Genomic DNA, 13,814 nt, shown 5'->3' with positions numbered 1-13,814 from the left:
GTAGACACTCCCTAAAGCAGGCTTCACGCGGGCACTTTAAAATGCTGCAGTAGCCCCGCCCCCTTTCCCCACACCTGATGTAACAACAGACCCAGAGAGATCTCCATTACTAGCTCCGATATGTGGAAGTAAAAGAGAGACTTAAAAACAACTTACAACTTGTAAACAACTTGAAATGTAACGTTGCACCTCATGGAAGTTGAGCAGAGTTGTCAGTAGCCTATTGTCAGGGAGAAGTGAACTGCGTCACAGCTGTGACAGTTAAATAAAAGACTGTCATGACAAACTGCGTTGGTTGGTCGTTTTCCCTCCAACTGTGTTCATTCTCGGTGAGTAATGTGTGAGTGTGAGAGTGAGTGTCAGTGGTGGAAAAAGTACTCACATTTTATACCTGAGTAAAAGTATCAATACCACAATGTAGAAATACTCTGTTACAACTAGTAAAAGTCTGGTATTCAGAAGTTACTTAAGTAAAAGTACAAAAGTATTGTCAAATGTATGAGAGTGTGTGTGTGTGTGTGTGTGTGTGTGTGTGCGTGTGCATGCCTGTGAGAGATTTGAAATTAACAGACCATTAAGGTGCTTGAAGTTGCTGTAAATACTTTAATTGACTAAATAAATAAACACATATTTTGTTGGTGTGTCACAGCACCAAAAATCCTTCTATGAAACATCATACTTAAAGGGATATTTCACTTTCAAAAAAACTTTTGGTCATTTTATCATATACTCAGGCCTTTGTGAACCCCCCAGACAGTTTTTAAGTTGCTTGATTCATTATTTAGATATTTGATATTCATTGTATCAGACACGCCCCCTTCCTATACAAACCCATTGTAACTTCAAACTCTATTTTAACCATGTTAGATTCATCAAAAACACCCGTCCTTGGTTCTGGTGACTCACCCTGCCCTCCTAATGCGTGAGGGGGCCGTGTTTTTCCGATTACTTTTTTCATTTATTTTATTTACATTTTTTATTGTATTTTATTTTTTTCATTTTCCAAAAAATATATTAAAAATAAATGAAAAAAGTAATTGAAAAAACACGGCCCCCTCACACATTAGGAGGGCAGGATGAGTCACCAGAACCAAGGACGGGTGTTTTTGATGAATCTAACATGGTTAAAATGAAGTTTGAAGTTACAATGGGTTTGTATAGGAAGGGGGAGTGCTAAAATGAATATCAAATATCTAAATAATGAATCAAGCAACTTAAAAACGGTCTGGGGGGTTCACAAAGACCTGAGTAGATGATAAAATGACCAAAAGTTTTTTTGAAAGTGAAATATCCCTTTAACTGTTTACCAGGTGCAGCTTTTTTATAATGTCACCAGATAGTGAGGACAAAATAAATCAATATGTAGGGAAGAGAAACATGTTTCCTATCATACTAATTATTTGTTTGATGAAATTAAAGCATGAATTACTTTTTCAAGGTCTGCAAATTATGACAAAAAATAAATAAAGATTTTTAGCAATGTTTCTGACCCTTGTCACTTGACAATTGAAGGACAAGTCAAATACCATATGTTTGTCTCTACATAAGTACTTAATCTAGGCATTATTGTTTTATTTTTAAAGTGCAATACTGTTATGACAGTAATTATTACACAATTTACCATAATAAAAACAAAATGTAAAAATACTATATTCATGTAGAGTATTCAAGGGTGTGCTCACATACATCCCCCTGCACAATGTAGAGTTTGTTGAGCGTCAGTATATCATTTGGTTTAGAAACAATTGAAAATACAAATGAGTAGCTCTGTGGTTGAATATCTGTCACCTATCCAAAATAAAACTAACTTTACTGTGACCCCATTGACTGTCTGAGTCTGGCAGTGAATCATGTTCAGTGACTGTACCTGGCTCTGGAATACTGTGTATGTTGTGACAGGATACAGTAGAGTGTGTCTGTATATGTACTAGAAGGCTGTGTATGTTGTGACAGGATAGTGTACGTACTACGTATACTAGGCTGTTGTGTTGTGGCCACTGTTGAAGGTAGTGAGTTGTGACAGGGTACATTATACAGTACATGTATGTGACTCTTGGTTCTTTCAGACACTCTAGGCTTATGGTGTTCCTCCCAACCTACTCCAGACCTAGGAGCCATGTACACAGGAGCACAAGAGCAGGTACTACAAATCTCCACGCAAACCCTGCTCTTTGCTGCAGCCGAATACTGTGCTGTGTAGAATAGCCCACATGCCAAAAGGGTTGATACTGCCATTAATAACGCCAGGCTTGTGACAGGCACCAAGCTAAGAGTGCACATCTCACCGGTCCTTGTCTCTCTCCATTATTGGCTCCCAGTGAAACGTAGTGACATTTAAGATTTGTGTTCTGTTTGTGTTCAAAGCCCGTAATGGTCTTGCACCTGCCTTATAATGTTGAACTCTTAGACCAATCTTCCAGCTCCAGGTCACTCAGATCTGACAGTCAGTTGTATTTGAGGACTCCACGGTCTAACACAGTAAGGACGGGCCACCGTGCCTTTTGCTGTGTTGGCACAGACGTGGAGCAAACTCCCCTTGAGCATCAAATCTGCCCCCACCCATAGGGACTTTTAAAAGCATGCTAAAGACCCACCTTTTCACTGTAGAGGAGTCCTAGGTTCACATGTTGTTTTGTGGGTTGTGTGTGTGTGTTTGTTTCTACTCCCTCCTGTTGTGATTGACTGACAGTGTGACTGAGTTTCTTGTTGTCCCAGTCTAGTCTTCTTAGTTTTCTCCTTTTGTTTTTTTCCAGTGTAATAACTTGATGGGGGGCGCACTACAAATACCGAATCTATGAGACGAGGGCGAGGCTGCACGACATCGAGCTGGACATCTGATGATGATACACGAAAGAAGAAGGTACAAGAGCCAAGGTGATGACCCCAGATGTCAAACAGTGAGGAGGTTGACATCCTGGCAGAGGCGTTTCATGGGGACACCCTCACTTGCATGGAGCGCTCTGAATGCCGTGGCCAGTGTGTGGAAGTTTAACCCCCCACTATATCAAGCTCAGTCCTGTAGAGTCCGTTCTCCTATACAGCTGTGAATGCTGGACCCTGAAGCCTGCTCTACAGAAGTCCCTGGCCACCGTGCTACACCAGAATGCTAAGTGCAGTACTAAATATCAACGAGGATGAACATGTTACCAACAAGCATCTGTATGGGGGGCTACCATGGGTGAGTGAGAAGATGGCGGCCGGGAGAATGGGGCTGGTCGGTCACTGCCATTTGACACCGGGGGCTCCCAGCAGCGGAGGACAGTACTGGCGAGCTACTCAGATGTGTGGAGGACCGACTGGAGATGCCACTGGAGGGCTAATCCGGGGATGAACTAGTTACTAGAGAGAGGGCAGCTCTATTTCTCTATGCATGGGTTCCAAAGTTCGACCCTGGCCATCACTTACTGATGAAGACAAGAAGACTGCTCAAGGTAGGAACCTTTTTTTCTTTTTGCTGCTGCTGCTGCTGCTGCTGCTGCTGCGGCTTGTGTTGTATGCTTTGTGTGTGTGTATACTAATGTGATTCAAGCTGCTGTATTATTGCTGTCATTTTGGGTCCCAATGGCCCAACATGTGCAGTGACTCTGGAATAGAATGCTGATGTGAATCTACAGTTTGTGTATGTTGTGTTGTGTCTGCTGTTGAAGATAGTGAGTTGTAACAAGGGACAGTATTTGTGTATGTGGCTCTTGGTCACTTCAATTATCCTATGTGTGAGTTTGCTATTTCCTTTGAAGTTCAAGCTAGAGGTTTTGGGCTTTGACATCAATTGACCCGACTGATGTGGATCTCCAGTGTGTTTAAGGTTGTGATCTGTGACGGGGTGCCTGATTTTGGTTCATGACTGGCTTGGTGGCAACACCTCCTCTGTTTATATAGGCCTATTCCCCATCAAGGCCCTTATTCTTTCTTTCTTTCTTTCTTTCTTTCTTTCTTTCTTTCTTTCTTTCTTTCTTTCTTTCTTTCTTTCTTTCTTTCTTTCGTTCTTTCTTTCTTTCTGTGTTGTTGGATTGTTTGCAGTGCGCTGTACTAAAATTAACACTGGCACACAAACACACACACACACACACACACACACACACACACACACACACACACACACAGTGTACTTAAGTACAGTACTTTATATGTTTCGTGTTGTAAAAAATAATGCCCCAAGCTCCCAGAACAATGTTACGCGAACTAGCTTCTGCTACATTTTAAGCAGCAACCTAAACGCAAACGATCTTATTAGTCAACCTTATTATTCATTCATACTGGTCTGACACACACACACGCACACGCACACACACCGGCTATAATTTCACACGTTGCGCCCACGGGCGGCATTGTTATTTTTAGCAGTGTTGTGAGTGGAAGCAGCATTACGGATTCATTATGGTGTATTTCGGCATGTTTCTCCTCCACCGTGAGACACCTGGGTCTAGGTCTTGTTTCAGACCTGAGGAGTTCATGGCTGCCAGATCAGGCAGTGAGATAACTCAAAGACTTGTTGGTCCCCTGAGGTGCAGCCCAAAGGAGAGCCAGTCAGAGCCACTGCATAACATCATGCACACATCACTGCATCTGTGTCTACCTCTACTGCTCTCCAGTGTTGATTTCGTCGACTAAAACTATGACGAAAAATGTTCGTCGACTACCTTTTTTCACTGAAGTAAACTAAATAAAAACTAAGCTTTGATGACTAAAACTAAGACTAAATGTACTGACAATTTCCTCAACAAATTAAAACTACACTAAAATATTAGGGAGGGACTAGTGGAGAAGAGATCCAGTAGAATCCAGAAGTCATTTTATGTTGTGTTTTATGTCTGAAAATAGAAGATCTACAAGCTCACGATGCGTTGTAGATCGGCTATTTTCAGCATGCAACGAAGTGTAAAATCAGGCATTACGACGCCATCAAGGCCTGCCAAATTACGTTTTAATTTGACAAAATCAACTGTAGATTTAGTCGACTAAAATCTTATATTTAGTCGACTAAAACTAGACTAAAACAAAAACTTTTCAGATGACTAAAATATTATTATATGAATTTTATTCAAAATCAACACTGCTGCTCACTCACTCACTCACTCACTCACTCACTCACTCACTCACTCACTCACTCACCTCCCTCCCTCCCTCGCTACAGCACCTACCTCCTCTTCCTTTGATTTAGTCACTTCACACTTTGCGTCCCTCTAACTGATTTTGCCTCCTCCACTCTCCCTGAGCTGTCATAAGAGGTGATCTGTGCCCCGCCTCCATCGGGGGATATATCAAAGAGGATGATGAATTGCAGGTCTTTTTCATATATACACGCCATGAACACAGATACAGTGTATGCATCTCATGACTTAATGTACTGTATGTACAATTGGTCGTGGTAACTGAGGGGGTTTAGTGGGGCACAGACACACGCACAGACACGCATTGCATAGTAGATTCTCACACACAAATACCCCCTATTGAATGAGGGGTGTTTTAAGAGGGAGCTGGGCGTGTCTCGCACTTACATTACATTAAGAACGGGCTTATGTCATCTTTCTACAAAGATGTATCCATTTCTAACAGGATTTTGCAGTGTATGTTACTATGTTTGCAGTGTGTGTGCACACAGATATGCATACATGGCAGGAGTCATTCCAACCTCTCAGGGTACCTTACTTAATGTGATGGCTATTCGGAATACCGTTTACACTGATAGCTGCCTCGGCCAGATAGCACACCGGACATGTTGACTCTTTTGCCTTGTTTGCACATCTGTTGCCTTTGTTGACATCTATATTATTTCAGATTTTGTGTGTGTGTGTGTGTGTGTGTGTGTGTATCCTTTGTTTGTGCTAAATATACAAATATTCCCTTCACAGACCGTAGTCCTTCCGAGTTCTAATCACAGGACACAGGGCCTGTGTCTGCACTGATAGTGGTCCCCTCCTGTTTACATCTTAGCGCTGCTGATCCCTCCTGGATAGGGAGCGTTTAGGATTTAACCTTCACTTGTCTCACCTGCACACTGAGACGAGAGGCGGAGATACAACGGGCAGCTCTGTGTTGTTGATCAACTTGGCACCGATTGTATGAAACACATATGCACGTTCATAACACATCTTAAATACCATGGTCACGATAACAGAGTTTACCAAGGCAAGGCCAAGACATTGCAGATAAAAACGAATGTAAAACCCCCCCGCCCAAAAAAACATAAAAGAGACATGAAAGACAATAGTTATAATCTGGCAGATGCTGTTGTTTGCCTAACTATCACTTACTGTATGTGTGAATTACAATGACTTTATCTGTGAGTATACATGTAAAGTGTGTGTGTGTGTGTGTGTGTGTGTGTGTGTGTGTGTGTGTGTGTGTGTGTGTGTGTGTGTGTGTGTGTGTGTGTGTGTGTGTGTGTGTGTGTGTGTGTGTGTGTGTGTGTGTGTGTGTGTGTGTGTGTGTGTGTATGAGAAGGAATGTAGATGCGTGTCTGTGTGTAGATGCGTGTCTACCTTGACAACTGAATGTAAATGAGACAGTAATGCAAAGAAAGAATGTCAAAGTCTGGTGTACCACCATGAGGGCACAACATGAAACACAACAACAGCAACAAACATTAAATCCAGGAATATGAACAACCATGTAATTTTTCAAAGGCTTTAATCTGTGGCTGACAGTTCAGATGAAAAAAAAAGAAAAGAAACTGACTTGATAAAGTGAAAGGACTGAATGAAAGCATGAAAGGCTTTCCTGCGGCGGTGTGCTCATGCATGTGTGTGTGTGAGGTGAATCTTGCACGCCACTGATAAGCCATAACCACAGAGCGAGAGAAAGAGAGAGAGAGAGAGAGAGAGAGAGAGAGAGAGAGAGAGAATGAGCGAGCTATGTATCAATATCCACTGGGCTTTCATCTCTATTTACACACACCATTGCACATTTACTGTCTATAGGCGACACACAAATAATCAAGAACACATGATCATGTGAGCTCTGGTTCATTCCATACACAATTCTCATCAAAGGTAGAATGCAACAATAGTTATAGAATGACTATTAGGTCTAAGTAATACAATCTCCAGATTGTACACAGACACGTGTCACACACACACACACACACACACACACACACACACACACACACACACACACACACACACACACACACACACACACACACACACACAAACACACTTCTTCACGTGCTCCAGTGGTTCATTTGCCGTTCCGCTCCCTCTGCTCTTTTTGCCGTAGCCTCATCACCTCTTCCTCCCCTCGCTCATACTCGTTCTCTTGTAGCCTATAGCAGAGCGTTCTGGCACATTGACTCCTGATGGGAACGGCACCGGTAGCACTGATGGAGAAGCCCACAGAGAGAGGAGAGAAAATGACGAGGTGCAAAACGGCAGCAAAGATGGAGGGTGGGAGATCATGGAGACGGCGCGGAGCAGGAGAATTCCCATGTTTCCCACTGTACTATACTGTAATTGCTCAAATCAGTGGAAGTATTTGACACACGCAGGCCCTTTTTATTATTATTATTATTTTCATAAAAAAAGGTATTTTAAACCCTCAGTAGTTCAATGCATGGAATTGAAATGCTGAATTTGCTGAACTAAACTGGCCTTTCAATGCTTTGGGGGCCTGCTCTTATGCAAAATACTGTATACAGGCTCCATATCATTGCTGTCGGGTAGAAACCTTGTATCTCCATATTCTAATTTTTGTAATGTTTTTCCGTAAATGAATGCCCTACTTTTTCATCCAAGAGTGTCGCACAAAAGTAGTGAACATAGCAGGCTAGCTATTTTAACTTATTCTTATGCAAACAAAATGTATTATGAAAAAGGAAAGGTTTAGGACATAACAGCGACAATATGTAGGTAGATTCATGCTCTGTGTTATTTCTGTGTCTTCTAATGGCTGCTTGTGCAACATCTTTCTGTGGTTGATTTAGTAATCTCTAACCACCAGGATATGACAATGTTCCAAACAGCTTCATTCCTGACAGAAACGGAACGTAAAAAGTAAAATCCATTTACCTCTGATTAACTTGTGGAAAGAGGAAGGCGGTCGGGTGGCGCAGTGGTAAAGTACACTGCCCCCCTGAGTCTGGGGGTTCGAATCCACCACTGGGGCGGCACCTGTCAGCAGGGGTGTTGAACGGGAGGAGTAGAACGAAGGCTCTACGTCCTCCCGGTGGGGACTCCATACTGGCAGTATGAGCCAGAAGGATACAACAACAGTGACGACACACAGAAATGTGTGTGGGGAGGAATCAATTGGCATAATGACTACATTGGGGAGAAAAAGGGGGAAAAGGCTAAACATTTAAAACAAATAAATGTTTTCATTTGGGGATCTTTAACATGGAAAGGTTTGGGAACCCCAGGCTGCGATAAATGAGCATCTGTGGATCAGTGATTATAGGGGCCCAGGGGCCAAAGCAACAGCTCTAAAACTGACAGAGAGAGGGAGAGAGAGGGGTTGAGATGAGAAGGGGATCCGAGCAGGTTCAAAGCCTGTTGCTATGGTAGCCGGGTAGAATAAATCACCACTGAAAATTCTATCCTCAAACGCCTTTAGAACCCCACTGGCTCTGATGGCTGCTCCGTGCGGAATGAGAATGCGTGCAGCTCCTAGGGAGCACATGAAAGTAGCCTTAATAAATGCACATATCAGGGTTAGACTGTGTATTGGGTTGTATAATTTCACCAGCTCACCACACCTTCCACACATGGTGTCACAATGGTAGGCTATCACAAACTTTTTTATTACACTCGGGCATGCTGGAAAGACCATAACACTGCATAATTTAGAGTTCTGGATGTAGTGCGGTCTTTGGAGGGCTCATGGAGTTCTACTTGTGTTTATACAGTGTCTGACTGACTGCTGTGCTAGGCTCTCTCTCCTCCTGTGTGTGTGTGTGTGTGTGTGCACCATTATTGATGGCTGAATCACAGAGGTGACACAGAGGAAGACGGTCCATCTTTTTAATGGCAGGTACTTTATGGAGGCTTACACAGGAGACAGCATTTTCAGTCTAAACCCCAAACTTTTAGTCAGGAGGTATTCACGGAGACTTGTCAGTGAAGAGATCAGGTCTTAATAATAATAATAACAATAATAATAATAACAATAAACAAAACTGTTCTCCATCCTCAGACAATCACCTGAGGAATTTGGTAAACACAACATACTGTAAGTCAAAGAAACATCAGATAAATAAGATAAACACATTAAAAGTACTCCTATCGTTTAGCTGAACCATAATAGCGGATTTCTTTCTCGTTAGCTTTTTTTTTAATGCTGTCCGTCATGTCGAGGGATATAATTGAATATTCATGAGAGCGACTCCGCGGGCCGAGCCAATGACATGCTTGGGTGCTCACTGCAAAATGTTCTCCTGTTCCTTTTTTCCCATATAAAGAGAAATGTGGGCGCTCTCGTTCGACGTCTGTGGTGGTAATTACAAACCCCATCTGCACCGCCATTACGGGCTGATGAGCGAGCGAGAGAGGGAGCATGAGGAAGGAATAAGAGAGAGAGAGAGGCAAACAAATGGAGAGAAAGAATTGTCGTGACACAGATACACACAAATAAAAAGGACAGAAACGGAGCAAAATAGCAAACCTTTGACCGAGGATGATGATGATGGTTTGGATACACAGTTAGTTATCAGATGTTCATACGCAGGCCACCAGCATTTGTAGATAAGTATGATAATACAATGCACACAATACTGTTGGCATATTCGATCACTAAACTCGGATGTAAATGTACACACACTGATGATAACACTTAATCTACTGCGGAAAGTCCTGTCAAGTGCTAAAATATTCATCGACACAAGCAGATCTTTCATGAGACAGCTTGTTGTTAATAATACATGCCTCCAAAATATTACAGAGTCATATCACGGCACACAGGGCTGTTGCCCTGATGATGTCATTATAATGAATTAGTAGCAAGTGTGAAGCTTAAAGCTTATTTCACCATGACACAAAATGAACATAACATATTTCCAGTTCTATTAAATGTACACAACAGAACTCAATACAGAAATCTAGAAAATAAGTTAATACAGTACCGAAACAGAGAAAAAAGGCCTCTTAACCTTTAACAAAAGAGTTCTTTTTTTTATCGTATCCTTAATACATAGAATAAGATTTCAGCTGTGTCACATGGAGCCGCTGAATATTTGAGAGGAGCAGGGCATATGGCTGAACAGTCTCAGGGAGTGTGTGTGCATTCAGGGGTCGCAGGTTAGATTTGGATGGGTTGATGTACGTTCTGCCGCTTCAGAGAAGAGGCAACGTCGCTCAGTCACAGTTCAACTCCTCCCAGAGTCTGGGCTGTGCTCCACTTGGCTCCATCAAACGCCAGGACGCCCTCGTACGATTTACTTGATTCTATCGACCATGTTTGAAATGGAATAGATGAAAAGCAAACTAAAAAGTTTTAAAATATTTTGGGTAGACGCCAGACGGCTGTCTGTTCTTGTTTGAGTGATTTTCTTTTTGTTGTCGGCAAGGGAAAACCTTTTCATGTCGTACAAACACTGACCGAGTCAGAGATGTATACGTGCATATGTGTTGGTGTACGTTTTTTTGTGCGTATGTGGTTGTGAGAGTGGGGGATGCGTCATGTGCGTATTATGTACATCTCAGGTGCCCAGGGTGTGTCTAGGGGCTCGATGGGAGCCCTCGCCTCCCCTCCCCTTCCTCCCTTTCTCGGCCCCTGGCTGAGCGTACTTCCTCTTCGCCTTCTTGCGCTTTTTGTCGGAGCACCACACTCTCTCGCAGTACTCCTCCACCCTCTGCGCGTCCCCGTAACCGATCAGCTGGAGGAACTCCTTGTACCACAGCCGAGAGTGAGGGGCCAGGGCCGAGGCCGGACCTCCTCCCATGGCCCTGGGGCTCACGCTGGCGCCCTGCGGCGGGGGGCTCCCGGAGGTGTGGCGCGCGGACCCGACTCGTTCCGCCGCTCCCTCCCAATCCTCGGCCCTCTCCCCTTTGCGCGTCATGGACACCACGGCGTCCCCTCTGAGCACGTGCAGGGTGATGCGCAGCAGCGTGTGCACGTAGCCGTGCTCCACCGTCTGGCACACGTAGACGCCCGTGTCGGAGCTCCTCGCGCGCAGGAACAGCAGGCCGTGGGAGGTTATGATGACACGCTCGTCACCCCGCACCTGATATAGGAGGAGAGAGAAGTCGGTCAATGAAGTATAGCCATCAAACGAGGACCTGCATTTTATATGCTGCAGCTCTCATGTCTAACTACCTTCTCATGCACGGGGAACCAAACATCTACCATAACCCATTAAGACAGGGAAAGCATGTCATTTTAGATTTTAAATACTTTAATCATTACTCTTATACTTTAGCTATTCAAAAATAGCAGATATACAAGCTCATAGCGTGGCACTGAACTCCGCACTATGAGCTTGTAGATCTGCAATAAAATAAAAAAATCATTAACATTTGTGCAAATCTTTGAATATATATGTTTTAAAGCGAACATTTGTAACTCAAATCTTTGCTTCTGGGGATTCTACAAATGTCTTCTAAATCCTAACATCATGTTGCTATAATCAGTGGTTCTCAAACTTTTCATGTCAAGGCTCCCCAAAATGATATGTATTTGGCCACGGACCCCCCATCTTAAAATATGTTGTTCCAGGGACCCCCAGAAGCAAAGATTTTAGTTAAAAATGTTCGCTTTGAAAAATATATATATTCAAAGATTTGCACAAATGTTCATGCATTTTCAAAAATAGCAGATCTACAAGCTCATAGCGCGGCATTCGGTGCCGCTCTATGAGCTTGTATATCGGACTGATATTTTAGAAAAATCGTGAACATTTGTGCAGGCACAGGCAGGATCACTGTGCTACATGCACTGTTGGAATACTCCCTGAGAGGAAGTCTCAGAAAAGATCCTACAATGCTAATGGAGAGTATTGTGATGGATGTATACTGTACTCATTCATATATTCACTGGACAGTTACAGTATGTGGGACCTATAAGCAGCTACTGTATACATTAATAATACATACCATGTATTAACCATTCAATATATTTTTCAACTAGACATTATTATATCAGTTATTGTATAATGCACATGAGCCTGTCTCTCTAATATGCATAGCAGTCATAATGCAGCTGTATTTATCTCTGTGACGTCGATAGAAATTCTATTTTGAGGCCACTGAACTGTGCACGTGGGTGTGTGTGTGTGTGTGCGTGGGTGGGTGTGGGGTTGTGTGTGTGTGTGCGTGTGTGGGTGCGGGTTGCACGAGAAGAAAGCAACAGCCGGATAAGCAATAATGTTCCACACAGTCAGTTACTTAGAACTGTTATTTTGATCCTAGAATGTTCTGGAACAAATAGTTATGTAAGATTGATGAAAATGGAATGTACTGATTGTAACAAACTGCACAGGGTCAACGTGACCTAAAATTATGACTCAATAAGAGGTTTATTGTGACAAGAGGTAAGGCTTAAAAAGAGTATAAAGATGAACCCCAAACCCTGTTTGTCCGTTTTTTGCAGACATGCCCTTATTTTATTTTATTCTAAATACAAGCATACTGTATGCATGAAGACGTTCCTGCCTCAAAACAGGTTTCTTGAACATACATTTATTGATAGACTGCACAACTTATTAATCCAGCACAGACAGCTCAAGGCCAGCAGCTCAATATTTAATTTGTATTAGATTTTTTTGTCAATCTTTGTCATTCTGGGAGACCAGTGTATGTGCGATTTATTAGTATTTGCTCCACAGTCCTACGGTACAGTAGGTGGAAGTAGCTCACCTCTTCTTTGTCGTCTCCCGTCTGCATGAACCACAGCACTCTGGCCTGCAGTGAACGAGGGGTGCACTCCAGCAGTGTGCTGTTACTCTCCACCCCATAAACGTGCCTCTCCTCTGCCTTCTGCCACCGCTCCTCTACACACACACACACACGCACACGCACACGCACACGCACACGCACACGCAAGCCTAAGATGAGAACAATCTCCTGGCCTTTTACTGTATTACGTGAAGCTACAACACTCATAACAGCCCCACCACCTCCCCCCACCCATTTCATCATGTGCAATGACCCCCTCACCTCAGCTAAACGCCATCACACACTGCAGGAGGTCGCATTCTATCAGCGCCTCAGTGGACTGCTATGGCAGTGATAAGCGACGCTCTACTGGAAAATCTTTAGCTTATTAGCTTCACTGCCACCTTTACAAAGAGCTCATTTACTAGTGTCCGCGTACTGCGGTTCGTTCGGCCATTATTGATGTGATAAGTACAAACGAGTAGTCCAGTACACATACAGTACACACGCATACACCCGCAAGTGCATAGGGAATTCTATATGTACACACACACACACACACACACACACACACACACACACACACACACACACACACACACACACACACACACACACACACACACACACACACACACACACACACATTAACCTCACACGCACATCAGTCACGCATGCACACTCATACATAAAGTGCATAGTCCATACTGTATGTACACACACACACACACACACACACACGCACACGCACGCACACGCACACACACACACACACACACACACACACACACACACACACACACACACACACACACACACACACACACACACGCACTATCAAATGCACTAACCATCAATTTGCAGGCCATTGCACAGCTGGACAGCGTTTCCATGGCGAACATCCTGCCGCCTGAATCGTCTGCTGATGAAGGGACAGAAGGAAATAAGGAGGCAGAGAGTGAATAAAGCCTGTTTCATACTTTATACTAGAGGCTTAACCATTGTGGA

General features: G+C 43.3%; 2 protein-coding genes across 3 annotated transcripts in view; one reads left to right on the top strand and one right to left on the bottom strand.

The window, feature by feature from the left end:
* The window catches only part of rbm28 (RNA binding motif protein 28), an 895,251-nt gene that overhangs the window by 642,032 nt on the left and 239,405 nt on the right, over positions 1–13,814 (top strand). The window lies entirely within an intron of this gene.
* Positions 8,947–13,814, bottom strand: part of sema3e (sema domain, immunoglobulin domain (Ig), short basic domain, secreted, (semaphorin) 3E) — a 40,339-nt gene continuing 35,471 nt past the window's right edge. The window contains exons 15-17 of one of the 2 annotated variants that reach the window (XM_080438544.1): positions 13,658–13,728; positions 12,789–12,922; positions 8,947–11,158 (exon numbers count right to left, since the gene is read on the bottom strand). In XM_080438544.1, the coding sequence (XP_080294670.1) occupies positions 10,634–11,158; positions 12,789–12,922; positions 13,658–13,728 (730 nt within the window). In that variant the 3' untranslated portion in view covers positions 8,947–10,633. The remainder of the gene's footprint in view (positions 11,159–12,788; positions 12,923–13,657; positions 13,729–13,814) is intronic. The other variant, XM_080438545.1, reaches the window with a different exon arrangement.

The sequence above is a fragment of the Gymnoscopelus braueri genome (assembly GCF_963280865.1).
Source record: "Gymnoscopelus braueri genome assembly, chromosome: 9".
Taxonomy (NCBI): domain Eukaryota; kingdom Metazoa; phylum Chordata; class Actinopteri; order Myctophiformes; family Myctophidae; genus Gymnoscopelus; species Gymnoscopelus braueri.
Note: the sequence above shows the minus strand (reverse complement) of the source record. Positions and strands in the feature narration are given on the sequence as shown.